The sequence below is a fragment of the Centruroides sculpturatus genome, unplaced genomic scaffold (genome assembly GCF_000671375.1).
Source record: "Centruroides sculpturatus isolate CEXI.00-Female unplaced genomic scaffold, Cexi_2.0 scaffold186, whole genome shotgun sequence".
Lineage (NCBI taxonomy): Eukaryota > Metazoa > Arthropoda > Arachnida > Scorpiones > Buthidae > Centruroides > Centruroides sculpturatus.
In genome coordinates, this window is record NW_019384354.1 from 187,071 (window position 1) to 207,739 (window position 20,669).

Below are 20,669 nucleotides of genomic sequence, written 5' to 3' on the forward strand. Positions count from 1 at the left end.
ATATATATATATATATGAGGTAAAATGAGCCTTCAAACTTGAACATATCAAGCAATGATTTCATAGTTTCAAATCAAACAGGTGTTTCTGTATGAATGGAACAAACATGAAAATACTTCTTAACCAACAATTGAAAAAATTTTTATAAGAAAGCATCACCACAATAAAAATTCCATAATATGGCTAAATTCTCAAAAAAGTTTTGTGTTTTCATCAATTTAAAAAAATTTTAAAGTAGCTCATCCATATCTCTGCAAACTAAAATGAATGTTTGATCCAATTTTAGAGAGAGTCAAATGAAATGGACCAGAGTATGCCAATGATCCTATGAAAGGTTCTGAATTTTGCACATGCAGACTTGAAAATATGTGCATACTTACAAACTCTAGAATATGCAATGCAAGGAAATTTTATTAAATTTATGTTTCTATGCATCCAAGCAAAAACAGTGAGGTGTGATCCATTTTCTGATAGCTAAGAATGTTCTACCAAATGATACCGTATTTTACGGACTATAAGACGCACTTTTTTCTTCGAAAAATTGCCTCCAAAATTCAGGTGCGTCTTATATTCAAAATTAATATAAAAATGTCCAGTGTTTGATTTAAAATTCCCGCCAGTCTTAAAAATGGCCATATATTTGATGCGTGGGAAATCTATCTCTATCTGGCAACATTGAATTCAACTGGCAGCAGCAGTGCATCGATGCGACAAATATGGGTGCGTTCTTTTATTCCTCCACGTAACTTCGCGTGAGCGACATCCGTTTAAAAATTCCTGCGGAACGCATTCCTAAACAGTGCGCATTCCCGTCGTAGTGTGCGCCGTTGAACGGCAAAAATGGCTGCTTGTAGCAGTAGTTTGAGGTGGAAAGCAACACGGCAACCTCCATGGCTCAGATAGATTCGTTTTGGGGTCCATTACCATATGTGGTTTTATGAATGAAAATTTAGAAATTGTGAAAGCGCAAGTTAGTGCACGTGGTGATGTATGGTAAGTGTCTTTTCGAATTTTTTTCGGATGGTAGTCAGCATTCTAATTTTTTTCGTGGCTATTTTGAATGTTCTTTCAACAAATAATCCATTTTATGGTTAAATTTTATAATTGGGACTCTTCTTTTGCCTTTAAAAGCTCATATTTTAGAATTACAATATTTTTGTTATTAGCTAACAATTAGAACTAATGGTAAAAATGTTATTTTTTTAAAAAATTGCTTAAAAATTAAGGTGCATCTTATAGTCCATAAAATATGGTATTCATTGGCAAATGATTTCCACATATAATGTGAATAGTATTTCAAACATGAGCAAAAGTATAGAATAAATATATCAAGGATTAAAGTCTGAAAGGTGATGAGTGCCCTGTTCAAGCAAATATCATCACACTAGAAGATGTTGCAAATGTGGATATGCTTATGCAGGCCAATAGACACATTACAAAAGATTAAATTGCCACTGAACTCACAAGAAGAGAGTCAGACATTTGGATCTCCGATTTGAAGAAAACTTGGTAAACATGTAGCCCTTAAAACAAAAAGCTCTGTATCCAAATAGTAAAACCCACTTCTTAAGTATTTCTGCAAAATGCACCTCTGAAAATTGAGTAAATACACCTACAACTGCCATAAATGATCGAGCTATATTTTGGATATATGATTATAGATTAGAAATGAATTTGGCACTAGAGTGAGGCATTAGGCACCATCTCTTATTAAAATTAATAATTATAATATTTAATTAATTAATTTAGATCATATATCCAAAATATAGCCTGATTACTTATGGCAGTTTTAGGTTTATTTGCTTAAGATATTGGGTTTATGACTGATGTGTATATTTGAAAATTGAGTGTTCAACTTATAAAGCTTTGAAAGTTTGCCATTTTCTTGGAGCGTCAATAGCCACAAGGACAAGATGCTAGACATTAAAGTGAACATGGGTTTGATACTTTGCAATTTTACTGTATTTTTTTTAGCATAATGTAATTATTTTATCACATAGTTAGCATTATTAATACTGTTATTTTTCTGCTGTAGCATTTTTATTTCTTTTAGTTTATATAGGCTTTATCACTCTATTTGCACAACAAACTTGTCTTTTTCATCCATGCACAGTAACATCTGAAGCTTATTTGCTCGTGATGACACAGTACTGTATATGTATTTTTAATTAAACTTCCAACTTTTCACATCCACTTTAATTTATTGTATAAGCTTTAAACACAAAGAACAACAACATTAATGATAATGCAAATAATACAGTAAAATAATAAAATAATTACACTACACACAAAAATAACCAGTAAAACTGTATTCTCAAACCTACATTGCATCACTGACACTTAGTTTCTTGTCCATTTAGCTATTGCTGCTCTGAGAAAACAGCAAACGTTGAAAGCCTTATAAGCTAAATACTCAATTTTCAGAGATGCATTTTTTGGAAATGCTTGAGAAGTGGGTCTTATTATTTGGACAAGGAGCTGCTTGTGTTAAGGACTACATGCTTACCAAGTTTCATTCAAATCAAAGATCCAAATGTCTGACTCTCTCTTTACCAGTATCAACTATGAAACAGTTCACAAAATATTGAATGATCTGCAATCTGCACATAATGGATTTAAAAATGCCTGAGTCTCAAATAACACATTGCTTGCATGAGTGCCAATTTGATGTATTTAGACCAATATAGAAATGCTTTCCCTTCTGTATATCATATAGTCATAGTTGTGATGTTATAATTTCAGTCTGGGAATCAAGCAACACAAGCATAAGGAGGAAGCCATGTCAAAAAGCATGACTGATAGCCAGCAAAATGATGCCAACTTTTTTCCTCGATGAACTTAGGTCCTTACTCATTGAGTTCTTCTAGCTAGATGGACAATTAATACTGCATATTACTGAGACACTCTTCAGGCATTAAGTTGTGTTATTAAAGAACAAGTATCCAGGTCTTATGACAAAGTTATCCATCTCTACAACATTGTGCACACTCATGTTGCACAATCCAGTACAGACATTTAAGTGGTAAATGCTTATCCATCCACCATACAACCCTGATTTGCCACAATGTGACTTTCATATTTTCAGTCCTCTCAAAAAGGCACTCAGAGGAAAATGTGTCCCATCACACAGAGCTGTGCAAGAACTGTCAAACATTTTCTTCCCTTCGGCCTGACGGTCGAGCTGGAACAAGCTAGCGCAGAGGAAGTACATTTCCTCGAATCGGAATAAAGATAGTAGGACCCACCATCCAAACAGCCGTATACCACAAGCCCTCGTCCACCCCCACGTACATACCAGCTGGTTCCTGTGACCCGTTCGCATACAAGGCAGCCGCATTCAGAGCCCTCGTGGAGAGGGCGTTCTCACACTCGTCCACCGAGCAAGCCCTGACGAATGAATTAGACCGCATCAAAAAAATAGCAACTGTACACGGCTTCCCGAACATAACGCACCGCTTAATTGAACAGTACCAGCACCGGAAACGCACCCTAACCGCAGCGACCGCCGCCGACCCGCAACGGGATAACCCGACACGGATCCCCATCACATACAACCCGCACCTCAAGACTATACATAGAAGAATAGCCAAAGAGCACGGGATTCGACTGGCATACAGAAGATGCCCCACGATTTTCCGCATCCTAAGAAACGATAAAGACCCTCCCGATCGCACCAGACTCCCCGGTATCTACTCTATCCCGCTCCATGACAATAGACAAAACGCAGAGCTACTGTACATCGGCTCAACCAAACGCTCTTTAAGCACCCGCCTACGTGAACACCAAGCGGATATCCGGCACGGCAGGCTGACCACAGCCCTAGCCACTTATGCATCCGACCCCGAAGTCGAGGTGCACTTCGAGAAGGCTACCATTATTGTCAACACGCCCCACCAACAGCAGCTTAGATGGCTGGAAGCCGCGGCTATCCACAACGCCGACCGGCTAACTGCCTGCATCAACCGGAAAGAGGAACTAACCTTGTCTCTGGCCTGGCAATCGCTATTGGATGCCAACCCGCCGTTTCCTCCCCCTGCCGCACGACCGCACACACCGGAAGAGACCCACCCCCTCGAAACCGACACCCGATCCCGGAGAATAATATACACTCCATCCGGGGAATTCCTTCAGTTGACCTGAAGAAGAGCGGTTGGAACGCTCGAAAACGTTCGTCAAGATATTTTAGCACATTCGTACGGAGCACCGGTAACAGGTTCCGTAGTGTGACGTCATTTTCATCCCGGTGCTGTGGATAGGATAGTTTCTGGATTTATTTTTAATAATTTACTTCTAATTTAATTAATTATGTTTCTATATGTATTCAAAATATGCCTTTAAATTTATTGTTATAAATTGTATAGTATGTCCCAAATGTTGGTATTACCCATATAAGTTTAAAAAAATTAGGCTCACATAACTTAGTGGTCTGTACAATTTTCAGACATTTTATTGGTTCTTGGACTTAAAAAGGTTGAGAAACACTGTGTCATATGATAGATTATAAACTGCTAATTTAAAAGACAACAGTTTACTGGTTAATATTATAAAATTTCTAACTTAATAACCAATAAATAGCAAAACAAAGTCTTTTTGTTTTGCTGGTTGTTAGTTATTGAGTTAGAAGTTTTATTTATATAACTACTAATTTTTAGTTTAGTGAATAAAATACTAACTCAGTTTAACAAAAATAAACAAAATCTGTCACTTAAGAAATGTCTTTAAAATCATTGGTATTTTGGAAATATTGATTACATAGTATATTTCTAATTTCCCAAAAGAATTCTTATAATATTCTGTCATAGACACCTACACACATCTATGCACACATAGTTATGAAATAAATATTAATTTAAATTCTCATCTATTATCATTTATGACAACATAATTTCAGAAAAAAATCTTGATTTATTGAAAGAAAAAAATATTGAAATAAAATCAAGAACTATTTAATATAATTGTGCACTATTTGCAGATATCAAGTTACTTTATAATAATACAAAGAATAAACTTTTTATTTACCTGGTTGACTAATACCAAATATTTCTTTACGTCTTTCATAAGAGTGCCTCGCTAATGAGTTTAAATCAATGTAACTTAAATACTAAAAAGAAAAAAAACATTTTAAGTTATAATATTATGAAGTTTTCAAAAATATAAACTTTCTTATATACAGTGGTAACTTGAATTACAAGTTTAATTAGTTCCGTGACACTGTAAAACGTCTGTAAAACTGGTTTTGCAGACGTTACAATGTTTGCTGCATAGATAAAGAAAGAAAAGATGGAAAATTTGAGAAATGGGAGATGGTAATGCCACACACAACATGGAAGTGAACTAATGACTACATCACTCGATCACGTGTTTTTCTATAAGCTAGCCTGTCAGATATTGATAGAGTAACAAAAATGACGAAATTACGTCAGTTTTCCATCTTTTTTTTCTTAATCTATGGTTTGCTGTGTGACGTTTGCTGCACCAACTAGCAGTGGAGTATGTAAAGCTGGCTCATAACCCAAATTTTAGCTTTCAACTCAAAATCGGCCAAGAGACAGTTCATATCTAAAAAACTCATAAGTTGGGACACTCTTAAGTCAAGGTGCCACTGTATTTTATAAATAAAATTATTATAATCAATACACACTGTTTTCTTGGATATCAAGAAGTAAAATTCTTCTTAACCATTTGGAATGTGAGTGAAGGAGCACACAGATGATGGCAAAAGGGAGAGGATCACCATGGTGTCAGTAGAGAATAAAGATTGATATTAAGTGGGGCAAGCAAGAATATTAGATAAGGCAAGAATATTAGATAAGGCGAGAAAAGGCAATATCATGAGTTACGTGGAAAATATGTGGGTTTATAAGGAAGTATTAAGGATGATTAATGTGAAGCATAGAAAGTTCTTGGTGTCTGTGTAGAAATGGATAGTGAAAAACTGGTTGTGTTAAATAAAAAGAGATAAAGGGTTAGAGAACAAATTTTCTTTCTATTTCATAAGGTGTGAGGGGTTGGAGAAGTACAAATAGATGGAGGACTAAAGGGAATAGTTTGGCAGTGTATTGAGTGGGTGGTCATTTTTATAGAAGGAAGTGGGAGTAATTGTATAATTTTTCTGACAGAAGGTGAGGGAGATTAGTTGGGAGCTAGTGAGAAGTGTGATGTGGTATGTTTGTAATGTGATGTTGAATCCAAGTCACTAGTGTCTTGATACCCAATGATGGATATTGGCTGGATGGCTGAGCAGTCAAGGTGGCAGCCTACTGCTGTGGGGGACCTGAAATCAAATCCGACAAGTTGAAAATTTCCAGGAATTTTTTAGAAAGGTCCGTCCAGATATGTCAGGCCCCATCCCTCACCACCTGGCCGCCCCATTGTGGGCCTGGCCAAATCCATAATGGGGCTTGCTAAAAGAGGTCCACTTAGTGCCCACAGGGCAGAAAATGAATTTTCATTGATGTTAAGCCTAACAAAAATTTTTTTAAAATAATAATTGTGTTTACCGTGTCGTTAAAAATTATTTTTTTTATGTTGCACAAACAAAATAAATATATTGAAAAATATAAAAATAAAAAAAAATTATATTTTAAAAGTTCATTTTAATATAAAAATTGTAATGCATAGCGACATCTAGTATCAAAAACATTCCAATGCAGACACGACAATATTCGGGATAGCCCACACAGGTCAATGAGGTCAACACGAAAATTTTCGGGAACAACGTAGGACAGGTTAAAAAAAAAACTGACCAAAAGGATTAGTGAAGAGTTTTACAGTTTGATATCCAAGAACAGATATTTGAAAGTAGATGTTTGAGGAATTTGAAAAATGAATTGTGTATGAATAATATGGCTAAACATTTTGTCTATCAAATAACTATCATCAGTTTACATTTAAACTAACATATGGATACTTAATAATTAAACAAAATAATGTGGCCAAAAAAAGACATCATTATGCAGTCATCTTGTGTTAAAAGTAGATTAAATTAAATAATTTAGAAGGTACTAGAAGAAAAGATTGACCTATAGTCTATTTATTGTAACTTGGCACCTACTGTAAACAAAGATTTTGTTGTATTAATCTGCCAGAGATTTTCATTGGTCAAATCACAATTGAAAGTGGCTAGACATGTGTTGACCAGTTAAGCCCCTTTCTCTGCACATGTTAAAGTAGATCAGAGTAGTCACAACAATTTAAAAATTACCAAGATAATACTTAGAAAAGTTATTATAGCTTACTTTAACATTTTTACGTAGCTTGTTTAAATTATTTCCATTGTTTAAATATAGTTTGTCAAAAATTAATATTAAATATATATTATTAAGAATTACACAAAAAATATTTATAATTTTATAGTTGAACATACTTCAAATTTTTATCTACACAACTATTTAATTAAATAGATGTATCAATAAAACAAAACAAAAAAATTCTCCAGCAATCCTTAAAAATCATACGCAAACTTCTAAAGGAAAATGTTACTGTAATGTATGAATTTATCACTGTTTTAAATGAATTTAAAATCAATGCCACTGCCATTTTAATGATATAAAAACTGTCGTTATTGGTTCTAATGCTCCTACTGTGCTACCACGTAGTGTGAAGGCCCAGAAACTCTGTTTTCCCACTTTTTAGGTAGACATTTTTAGCTTATGTTTTGTTTGATCAACACATGCTCCAGAAACTATCATTCATTGAGAAAACTCTACAGTTTCTATTGAAAACAAAGGTAAATATTTTGAAATAATCATTATCTATTATAATCAAGTGTTTGATAATATTTAAAAATAATTATTTGGTTATAAAAAATACTTTATTGAAAAATCTTACATATAAGGGGCAACTTTGGGACTGTTGTATAGTTACACAGTGAGCTTTAAGGAAGAAGGATACATCAGATGAGAACACTTAAAGTGATGACATGAACTTGGAAATGGTTTCTTATGTGGAGTCTGACGACAGTATGACATGGGTACCTGAGGAAATGGAAGACAAGCATCCTTTCACTCCTTTACAATCAATCGATGATAGATTACAACATGAGTTAAAACATTTATCTGAGGGAATGTTTGTTTTAATAAATTATGAAGGTGTTCTTTATCCTGGACTGATATTAAAACAGAAAAACGTTGGATACTCAATAAGGGCTATGGACAAAAGTGGGTTGTAATTGGAAATGGCCAAATAAGGACAACATCCTGGACTATACAGTAGATGTAGTACAAGTAATTGAGTCACCCAAAAAGATAAGTCGCCGGGATATTTACTGTGTAAAAGAACTAGTAAATTATGTACAATTTGGTTTAATTTTTTTCACTGCTAATATGATGATTGATATATATATATTTTTGTAAAAATTTATATTTTGCATAAATTGCATTAAGTTATTGACTATTTTTGATAAATAAAGATTGGTGACAGTCTAACGTTGCGACAATCCTACTTTTATACTGTTAAAAAACAAGAAAACGCTTTCTCCCAAAGTTACCCTACTTAAAGGGTAACTTTAGGACAAGAAAAAGGTGGGAGTATTTTTTTAAACCCTTGACCTGGGAGAGAAAGTATTGGTGAATTTAAAGAAAATAACATCATATTTATCTAACCAACACAATGCGAAATAGTTCATAATAGTCATTTGAACAGAGAGGTGCAAAAAGTGCAACCCAGTCCACTTTTACCAAACTATACCAAAGTAACCCCAGTCTACAGTAATTAAAAATTTTTTAAAATAATTATAGTGTTGTAAACTTACCCTATTAATCATCTGTATCAGAATATAGTTGCTCAAAGTAATCATTTATATCACATTCATCACTACTTGTATTCGACTGAATAATCAGTTTTTCTACAACAGTTTCCAAAATCTGATCAAGTTCCCACATTTGTTGTTCTTTTTCTATATGTTTGATACATTTTCTTCATTGTTCTTCAGTTATTCGTTGAATAGCTTTATTCATTAAAATTCACACATCCAACAGTTTGAATGTTGTGTTGTGATGTGCAATGTAATCTTTCATATCTGCCCATATCAATTCAATAGGATTTAAATTACAAAGATACGAAAGTAAATGTAACACACCAATACTTATTTCTTTGGCCATTTCGTAAATAATATATTTATCGTATTTATGTTTTATTTTTTTTAATAATATCCAAAAGTTCTATTTTCAACTTTTGTTGTTATGATGAACCCTATTTTTTTCCAACCAAGAAATTATGTCAGCTTTTTTCCAACTACAATTTGGAATCTTCTCAATTTTAGCTGAATGATATGGAGCATTGTTCATGACAACAGCATCATTACTTTCTAATTTTGATATTTTTTCAAACCATTTTTTGAAATTACTGCTATCCATTTCTTTGTGGTAATCTTTTGTTGACTTTGATTCAAATTCATATAGACCATCATTAAGAAAACCTGTATTGCTGCCTATATGAACAAGAACTATTCCTTTTCCCTTTCCAGAAGGATTTTTCAATCCAGTAGATCGTCCAGACATAAAAGCTTTGCAATATGATGTAACTGAACATTCCTTCCATACTTTATTCTTGATACGGCCAGCATTAATCCATGTTTTGTCCAAATAGTAAATCTTATGGTCTTAAGAATGCATTTCTCTTATTTTTTTGTAGATATTGTCTTCACCATAAAATGATATTGTCTCTTTCAATTAATCTACTATTTCTATTTCAGTTTGTATATTTAAAATTAAGTAATTTTAACAAATTATATATCGTAGCTCGAGTAAAATCTGGTAAATCTGGATCATCATTAACAGCCTGTAATATCTTATCTACAGTAGGTAATTAATTTAAAAAATAAAAATTGTGTACTTTACCTCTACTGGCAATTTTGTGAATTCATCATATTTGTCAACAAGTTGAGTATGCTTTTCGAAGGAGTTATTACTTTATCATTAGTAAAATATTCTTTACAAATTCTGTAAATGCTCCTTTCTGATATCTCTGTTGTCTTTGCTACCATTTTCACTATATCCTTCACACAGACTTCTGGATTTGTTTCAGTTAAAGAATTAAACAAATTTAATACTATTCATTTATCCGAGCTCCTCAGCAATTTTCCTTGTCGATGTTTAATTGTATTTACATTCAAGTTTTCCATTTTTGTAATTCAACAACACACTGTTTGAAATAACGATTATTGTTATTTCAAACTGTGTGTTGTTATTGTAATGAATGGAAAACGAAACCAAATCATTACAGTGCGCATGACTAGAAAAAGTTTATTTTTAATGATTCAGAATATACAAATATTCATTAAAATAACAATTTAACAAATATGAAATAATTGAATTTATAATCATTGCTAAGTGACTAGTATTTCATTAATAATTTTATAAATAATGAAGAACTATTTTCTGTGGACGAATGAGATGAAACTCAGTTTCTAATTGATGGACATGGGTTTAAACCAATAAACAAAGGGAAATGTGTCTTAGTTTGTTTATAGTAGGTGCCAAGTTACGATAAATAAACTATAGTTCAGCTTCTGAATATCCTGCACATGAATGATCAGCTGTGCAATTCAGACATTCCTCTGATCTTTGCTTCCAAACTGTAATTAAATTTAACACAAATGATGGCATAATTGTCTATCTTTCAGCCAGATTACTTTGTTTAATCATTAATTATACCTATTATAGTCCAAATGGCAATAGTTACTAGGTTAACTGAATTATTTGGATAGTTTAAATATATTTATGATATATACATGCGTTAATAAAAATAGATTATAAATAATAATCTAACTTAAAATTACAACTTCTATTAGAATTTTTGATATTCAATTATTGTAAAAGTATTCTAGAGGTAGCTATATATTTCCACAATTAAAACAACATTAATTAAAAATTTTTCTATTCTTTATGCGGAATTAAAAGAATTATATTAAACTTTCTGACTAGAATTACAAGAATCTTTTTTGAAAATATTTCATAAAAACCAAAAATTTAAACAAAAGTTATACACATATAATTATATAATACAGAAATTATTATTATATATGAGGGTCATCCAGAAAGTAATGACCTATTGTGCATTCCAGCTGCGCAGTTTGATCTTGGGCTACTATCCAAGATCAAATAGTTTCCTCGACATCTTTTCTCAGTGTTGTGTGAGTGCTAGTCGAAACAAGTTGTTATTGTGCATTCTTTGATTGTCAACAACGAACAGTGTGATACAAAGTCCTGCCGACTGTGAGGTCAGAAGCATTATTCGATTTTTGAATGCTCAGAAGTTGAAACCTGCAGAATTTTCCATCAACTAAAGGAAGTGTATAGTGATACAGTAATGAACGAAAAAAATGTGAGAAAGTGGTATGAAATGTTTAACAATGGACTAACAAATGTGCATGACGAAACTCAACCAAGACATCCATCACTCATCACAGATGATTTGAAGAATCAAGTGAAGAACAAAATTGGGCAAGACAGACACGTAATCTTGGACGAGTTACATGTATTTCTTTCCCTAACATTTCTCATTTTTTGCTTGGTGAAATTGTCTCTGAACATCTTGGCTGTAGCAAAATTTGTGCATGATGGGTTCCTTGGCAACCGAGTGACCAGCACAGAATACAGAGAATGGGTGCAGCACTGACATTTTTGACGTGGTATCACGCAGATGGAAATGCCTTTCTTGATCAAATTGTTACTGGCGATGAGACATGGGTGTCTCACTTCACCCCAGAGACCAATCACTAATCACTCAAGTGGCATCATCCTTCATCACCCAAAAAAACCACAAAAATTCAAACAAACTCTGTCGGCGTGAAAAGCTCATGGTGACAGTTTTTTTGGGGTCGTAAGGGTTCTCTTGGTGGATTTCATGCCAAAAGGCACTATGATCAATGCAGATTGATGTTGTGACACCCTAAGAAAATTACAGCAAGCAATCCAAAATTGTAGGCATGGAATGCTTTCTTGTGGTATTGTGCTTCTTCACGACAATACCAGCCCTCACACTGCTGCTGCAACCACAGGCTTGCTAGATCAATTTGGATGGGAAATTTTTGATCATCCACCCTACAGTCCAGACCTTGCTCCTTGCGATTTTAGCCTGTTCACAAAGCTCAAAGAGTTCCTGGGTGGGAAACGTTTTGGAAGCAATGACATGAAGAATGCAGTAAACAACTGGCTTAATGTACTGGTAACAGCCTACTACGACATGGGAATTCTAAAGCTCATGGACAGATATGACAAATGCTTAAATAATGACGGTGATTATGTAGAGAAATAAAGTAAGCTTCAATTTTGTATGTGACACGTTTTTGTTAATAAAATATATTTCCTTCATTTATTAAAACCAAACAATTGTTACTTTCTGGATGACCCTCGTAATTATTATTTTAGAAATTTTTAATATAATTTTTAAAATAAAAAAAGCCTTATGAAAATTTTTCATCAAGAAAATCATTAAACATTATCAGTGTATATTGTTCATTAATGTAAAGATAGGTAGGTCATCAATAGCATGTGTCAAAAGTTACAATTAATCAATTTCTTGAAGTTACAGAATAATAATAAAAAAAAAACTTTACATCATAAATAATGTACTCTATTAAGCAATTATAATAAAAATTAAAGTCAATTAATTTTGAGAATACCTGATAAAGAGGAAAGTCTTCACAACAAAGACCAATCACAATATATTTCTTCATATCTTCTGGATTGCTGCATTCAATAGAAAATGTGTATTTCTGTAAAATATAAAATTACTTTAATATTAGTTATGATAATTAAAATATTCATTTACATTTAAACATTTTACCTCAGTAATGAAAATTTGAAACAAACAAATAAATATTTTCCACTTCAAATATAATAATGAACTAGATATCCAGCAAATAGCAAACAATTCTATATCAAGCAATTTTGTTGTTGTTAACGATGATTGTTCACTGTGTAAAATTATTTATTAGATTAGCAACAATAAATCTTTGTTATAAAATCAATGTAGAAATTTTCTTACTTGCATTCTAATCCCAAAAATGAAGAAATAAATTGCTTCAAAAATGATCCTGAAATTTATCATAGGCTTGTTTAAATTATCAATAAATACCATGAAATAGTTTCTAAAGCCTTTTGCAAGGTGATATAAATATGCAAAACTAACCAATTATATTTTAATTTTTTTAAACATGAAATATTTTTTTACAAGAAAATTGTTAATGTTTAATTTTGTTAGCTAAGAATAATTACATTTTTATACATTAATTACTCATTTATTAATATTCAATGAAAAACTATAATTGTAAATATTTATTAAAAATATCCTTAATTATAACTCTTGAATAGATGTAATTAATTTACCTGAAATACAATAAATTGGATAAATCCAGCGAATGAACTTTAATGAATCCCATAATGATTCATAGATTAGAAGGAATAATTTTGGCTTTATTGTATGAATTTTTGGTTGCTGAAAAATAAAATTATATTTAAAAGAAATGAATTATAAAATTTCATCATATTTTGTTTTTATACCTATTATATTAGATGCAATACTTGAAACTGAATTTGTTCTAAACTTATATTTTTTTGTTTCATGCATATAAAATTCAATACAAAATTACAAATATGATAAATGAATTTAATTATAAACTATATACTTAATCAAACAAAATATAACCCAAATATGAAATTTAGTCTAAAGGTAGACAGTTAAGTCACTGGCTTCTGCTAAAATTAATTTTGAAATTTAACTGTAACACATTTGTGTGTTAAGCAGAAATTGCATGCAATCAAACATGCAATTTCTGCTTAACATGCAAAATTGATTGATGTTTTCTTCCAGAGTTTTCTCATAAAAATATTAAGCAACAAGTTAATAATAATTCAAGTTTAATTTGTTTAATAAATGTTAACTTTAACTAGCTTATTTTAAATAATTAAATGTTCTTTATTTAATGAAAAATTATAACTGATTCAATTTTATAATAAATTTATTTCATTAATTATAAGGTGGTGAGGGACAGGACAGGACTGACATATCTGGATAAATCACCCTGAAAAATTTCTGGAGTATTTTGACCTGTCCAGATTTGATCCCAGAGCCCTCAGAACAGTAGACTGCACCTTAAGTGCTTAGCCATCTGGCAAGTTTTAAAAAATTATGGTTTTAGTTTCAGTTGTTTGTATAAGCACATTTATTTATATTAATACAGTAATGGTTTTTCTGCATTTTTATATAATTTCTATGTTTATAGTAAAATATTTATCATCATATTTTTGTTGCAAATTTGAAATATGTTCTGTTTCACATACACTAGTTCAATTAAGTTGTTCCTGAAAATGATATGTTGAAAATTTTCAATTTATAAAAATATAATTTACCATACTGAAGTTTTAATCATATTTTAACTTCAAAAATTAATTGTTACTTTAGTTTGCATTCTTATATTATTATGAAATAAAGTGCTTAACTCTGTTTTTGAGGTTAATAAAACACTGTATCAATAAATATAAAACTTTATTGAGAAAGATTAAACAAGTATTTAGTAACAATTGAAGATAACTTAAAATGATGTAAATATACTATTATTTTTGTAGAATTTTGTCCGATGGCAATTAAGTTTAAAATTACATTTTAAATTTTAAACTTAATTAATTAATTGCCATCTGATGATATTCTACAAATTATTGAAATTATTCTGCAAAGATTCGTCACCAAGGGGCAGCTGAAAATCTACATTTACCAGCACTTCTATTTAATAGATAAAAAGCTCTATCATCCCTAAGTGGTAAGAATTGATAGAAAGAAGACATCTGTGGTATTGCCAGTTCCGATTTTTAAACTTATGTTTTTAATAGGATGTTTTGTCTCTGTTTTTAAGGAAAGTTTTAATTTTGACTGCCAATTAGCCTACAATGAAACATGAAAGGTCAGTTGTCAAAAGTTTGTATTCCAGAACATTTAAAGTCAATAAATGGCAGTTTCTTTCTCAACAGACTGTGTCTTCAATTTAATTTTATACTATTATTTTATTAACTTATGAACATATTCAAACTTTAATGTAATAATTTTTAAATTACAAAGGATATTTGTCATTTAAATTAAAATAAAAGTAATTACAAATTTCTAGAAATTCTACTTACTTGTATGATTGGAAACTCTACATAATTCCAATGGAGAAAATATTTAATACTATACAAACATCCCAAACAAAGACCATGAAGTATGACAAAAAGATGTTTCTCATTATAGAAGCATATGTATTTGCTGCAATAATATAATGTAATCAAAAATTATTTTCATAAGTATTGCCAATAATGTTTAAACTTTTAAATTTCACACATTTTGTAGGTTTAACAAAAAGATTTCACAAGATTTTATAAGTTTTCAAATTTTGTAATAAAAGTCTATTGAGTTATATCATTCTATTTTGAAACAGATAACTTAAATTTAAATTTAAGACAACAGAACAAAAATGAATAATAATAATAATAATAATAAGCAATTATTTATTTTGACATTGACACAATGCTGAGCTGCAATTTTTAATCATATTTTTAATTTATTTCATTTAAAATATGTACTCTTCATTTCAAATTAGTACTGTAGTGTCTTGCCCCTAAACATCATAATTTTCCATTAATTTAACAATAGATTTGTCAAGTCATCTATTAAGTGCTTTCAGGAAAAAGTTTTGAATTGAAATATTGTGACTTCCAGTTTGCATCGGAAGTTTGAATATCAGAACCTCCTGTCCCCAAGATTTCCATATCTGGTCTCAGATTTCATCTATCTAACTCCATTCTAGAGAGTAAGGACGAACAGACAACAGTGGTAATTTACAGGTCTATAATTTTTTTTCAAATTACAACCCAATAATAAATTCAATTTATAACAATTACAATTTTAAACTGATTTTAATTTAATTTAATTTATAACAAATTATTATGGTAGATAATGTTACAATGTAAATTAATATCAAGAAATAAGATTAAAAAGAAAAAAAAATGTATTTTTACTTATGCAACATTATATTTTTACTAAAACAAATTCCATGTTATCATAAACAATCTCAAATATTTATCAACTGAAATTTTTATAACTGAAAAATAGTTTACATATATTTTAAAATATTTTTAAGTTAACATAATATTTTTTTTAGATAGCTACTATAATAAGTTATATTCTTTAGAAATAAGACAATTCTTTCATTTATATAAGATTATTTAAAACAAATATTTAAACAAACATTCCTAATACATGAAAAAATGATGTATTACAAAACTGATTCATTTATTGGTGTAGAAAGTTATATATAAAATAAAAATTTTGCCTATCTATATTTTAAAACAAATTCTCTCTTTCAAACAATACAAAAATCATTAAAATTTTTATTAAAATTGTTTTATGAATTTCTTTTTTAAATTTTAATTCTTTTTCAATAATTAAAAATAATATATAAGTAAATAATATATTACAAAAACTTTTCTGTGAAAGATTGTTGTTATAGGAGGAGGAGGCGTGATGTGTGCGAGAGTAGAGGAGGCGTGGAGCTATGGCGAATCGTCGTTTGAGCGCTTGTTCTTTTTGCAAGCACAAAGTTTCGGAAAGTGACTTATTGACTTGTTCCAATTGCTCTAAATTTGCTCACTTCTATTGTTTTGGGATCCAGGCAGCAAACTTCCATAAGTTCAGCAAGTCTTACAAAAAAACTTGGAAATGTGAAGATTGCAAATTAGTGAAAATTGTTAAGAACAACGTAAATTGGACACAGGAACTGGAAGACGACAGAGAACTGGGTGAGTGTGAACAGATTATTATGACTTCACATAATTATAGTAAAAACGTGGATAGAACACCAGATAATCTAACTTTCACTCCAACGTCACCCTTAAGTATAACTACCAAAAATTCTGAAGTAATTTTACAAGAAGTCAAACTTATACACTTTGAGTTGAGTAACATAAAAGAAACAAACAAAGAAATTCAGAAATCGATAGAATTCTTAGCAAACAAGTTTGACAAAATGGAAGAGAGAATTAATATTTTAGAGAGAAACTATGTAACTGTTATAGAAACAATGACAGAACTAAAAGAAGAGAATAAAAGTACAAAGATAGAATTAAATTCTTTAAAAGAAAAATTCTGCATGTTGGAGCAGGATCTAAACAACTCTAGTTTGGAGATTGTTGGCGTGCCGACACTTCAGAATGAGAATTTAACAGAAATAGCATATAAAATTTTTTCGTTTATTGACGATAATTTTAATCAATCAGGTCTATTGAATGTCTATAGAATTAAATCCACTAATAACGAAAGAAATGAATTCAAAACTAAATCGCAACCAATTATAGTGAAATGTGCCAATTCAGTTGTCAAACAAAAAATTATAAATAATATTAAAAAGAAGAAGATAAAAATAACTACAAATGCGTGTCATATTATAAATGAGGAATATAGAATATATATAAATGAACATCTTACTCCATATTATAGAAATATTTTCTATAAAACCAGAATGTTAAAAAAACAAGGAAAAATATTAAACACTTGGACGAATAACGGAAATGTGTATTTAAAAAAGGATACTTCTTCTCCAACAATTCGGATACCAACATTGGACAGTTTAGAGAAAATTTTTCGGAATGATTGAATTATTAACACATACAAAGATAGATGACTTCTCCAAAAAGGGCATATTCGTTTTTTATTGCAACGTAAGAGGCTTAAATAATAAATATTTAGAAATACTTAAAACAATCGAGGAATATAACTGCAACTTTGATGTATTAGCTTTTTGCGAAACTTGGACAAATGATGTAAATCCTCCACCATATATAAAAGACTATCGGCTAGAAAAAATAGAAAGAAAACCTAATCAGCATGGAGGAATTGTAATATATATACATAGTGATAAACATTACGAAGTTGTTTCAGATCTAACTTTTACAAGAAATTATATAGATATAATTACGATAGTTATAGGTAATTTGATGATAGTAATAGTCTATCGTTCTCCATCTACAAACTACAGGATTTTTATGGATGTTATAAATGAAATACTATTACATAAATCAACTAAATATGGAAAATATAAATTGCAAATAATTGGAGATTTTAACATCGATTTACTTAAAAATAACTCCTCCGACACATCCGAACTGGTACATCTTTGCTTTGCTGAAAATTTAACAATTCTGGCTGATTTGAATCAACCGACTAGGTACGGAAAAAATACTCACTCTTTGATAGACTTTAGTCTAACAAACGATAGTGCGTGTCAATTTTTAATACATCAAAATTTGATATCTGACCATCTACCTATCATCGTCTTTACCCCCGAAAAAGACCTTGATACGAGGATAAAGAACAAAGAACTCTACCGTAGAATAAATAATTCCTCAATTTGCCGTTTACGTTACGCTTTGTCGTCTTGTTTCTCTTGGAATTATTACTATACCTCAAGTTTGACAACTGATCAATTAGCTGACTATTTATACACCATTTTACTCGTTTTTATTGATAAATATCTTCCGACTAAAGAATATGTGAAAAAAAATAAAACTAGCAGGAAAGACTTCTTAAAGAATTTTATATCTGAACATACGCTCGCATTAATTAAACAGAAGAAAACTTTACTTAAAATAGTCAAAAATAAAAATTGGACTACTTTCGAAGAACGAAACAAACATTTAGAAGATATACATACCTTGAATAAACAAATTAGAAAAAATATCCGTAATGAAGAGAGAAATTATTACAGTCTTCTGTTTTCTAATGTTAAATCTCCTTCTGACTTCTGGAAAAGCATTAAGACGTTACCCTTTCAGGTAACCAGGACAAAGAATAAGGCTAAAATAGATCATTTGAATTACAAAGGGAAAATGATAAATGATGAGTCCACTTTTAGTGATATTTTTGCCGAGCACTACAGGTCGTTGGAAGGCTTTGCTCCGGACGTCCTCGGCAATATTAACTCGAAGCAACATATAACAAATGTTAGTATTTCTAATACTTTCTTTTTGGAAAATACCACGGCCTTAGAAGTCTATAATACTATAGAAAATTTGAAAAACAGCACTCCAGACATCAGTTTCTTAAATATTAAAATCTTAAAACACATATCCGATATTTTAGCTCAACCTTTATCGTATCTGATAAATAAATCTTTTGAAAACGGTTACTTTCCAGAAAAACTAAATCAAAACTTAGTTTTGCCATTATATAAAAATAAAGGATCAAAAAGTGAAATTGAAAATTATCGTCCCATAATAATAGTGTCAGTGTTGGCTAAAATTTTCGAGAAGATTTTTTACAAGAGATTTTCAACTTTTATAGACAGATTCCAAGTTATTCACAGAAACCAATACGCATATAAACGAGGATTTTCGACGGTAGATGCTTTGTTGCATTTGAAACAATCCATAACGTCACAACTCGACAAATCTAAAATAGCAATTTCTGTTTTTGTGGACCTTTCAAAAGCATTTGATAGCTTAAATCACGAACTCTTGTATCAAAAATTGCAGACTGTTGGTCTAAGAGGGACTCCTCTAAGCTGGTTAAAATCATACTTGTCAAATAGAATTTACTTTGTAAAAATTGGACAGATTATCTCTAGCTCTTTCAGGCCAAACAAGGGCGTTCCTCAAGGTTCAATCCTGGGTCCACTGCTTTTCAATATATATATTAATGACTTGTTTAACTTTATACTAAAAGAAAATATATTGATGTACGCTGATGATCTAGTGATAACTTATTCTCATACAAACGCTATAATTCTTCAGGAGAATTTGAATCACATCTTAAAAATTTTAAACAGTTATATGGAAAACAATGGATTAGTAATTAACAAAAATAAAACTAAATTCCTCTGCTTTGCAAATAGGAATAAAATAATCAATCCGCATCACCTAAATATTAAAATAACTGATTTTAACATAGAAAAAGTAAATGCTATTAAGTTTTTGGGAGTAACTTTTGATGATAATTTGCGCTGGAATAAACATATAGATGATGTTGCACTTTCCCTGGCAAAGTATACTGGGATAAATAAGAAAATTCAGGCTTTTTTAAGCACATCACTCTCAAAACGACTGTACCACACTTGCATCGAATCTAGAATAAGATACGGTATCGCTGTATGGGGAACCGCATCTCTGTACGCAGTTAACAAACTTCAGATAGCACAAAATCGTTACTTGCGTTCAATTTATAATTTAAACTTTATGGAATCAGTATCCGAACTCTACCGCACCGAAAATATTGACAAGATTAGTGATATTTACAAGAAACAGATTCTATTGGAGAGCTTCAAATATATAAACGGAAAAAAAGAAAATAGCTTTCTCGGAATTGGTATAAGTGAATGTCGTAGATCAACACGTGATACTCGTATAATTCGTGACTATAGTCTTCCAATTGTTAAACTGGAGATGGGGAGATCTGCACCGATCTTTCAATTAATCTTCTATTGGAACAGTCTAGGCGACGATTTACGTAATATATCGAGTTATGAAATCTTCAGAAAAAATGTAAAAAAATGGAAAAAAGGTTAAGACTCAACGTTATTTGTTGTTAATTAATTTTTCTTTCTCAGCTCGCGTCCTGATTTTTGTTTGTTTGTTTGTTTGTTTTGATTAACTGTTAAGATGCTTGTAAAAGGCCAACCTGGCCACAGTGTCTTTTGAAGAAAA

At 30.8% G+C, this 20,669-nt stretch overlaps 1 protein-coding gene across 1 annotated transcript in view; it reads right to left on the reverse strand.

Annotated features, from left to right (window-relative positions):
• Positions 1-20,669, reverse strand: part of LOC111639315 (nucleoporin NDC1-like) — a 31,753-nt gene that overhangs the window by 10,576 nt on the left and 508 nt on the right. The window contains exons 3-8 of the mRNA XM_023385171.1: positions 15,117-15,240; positions 13,332-13,440; positions 12,991-13,039; positions 12,790-12,919; positions 12,626-12,718; positions 5,020-5,101 (exon numbers count right to left, since the gene is read on the reverse strand). Coding sequence (XP_023240939.1) covers positions 5,020-5,101; positions 12,626-12,718; positions 12,790-12,919; positions 12,991-13,039; positions 13,332-13,440; positions 15,117-15,240 — 587 coding nt within the window. The remainder of the gene's footprint in view (positions 1-5,019; positions 5,102-12,625; positions 12,719-12,789; positions 12,920-12,990; positions 13,040-13,331; positions 13,441-15,116; positions 15,241-20,669) is intronic.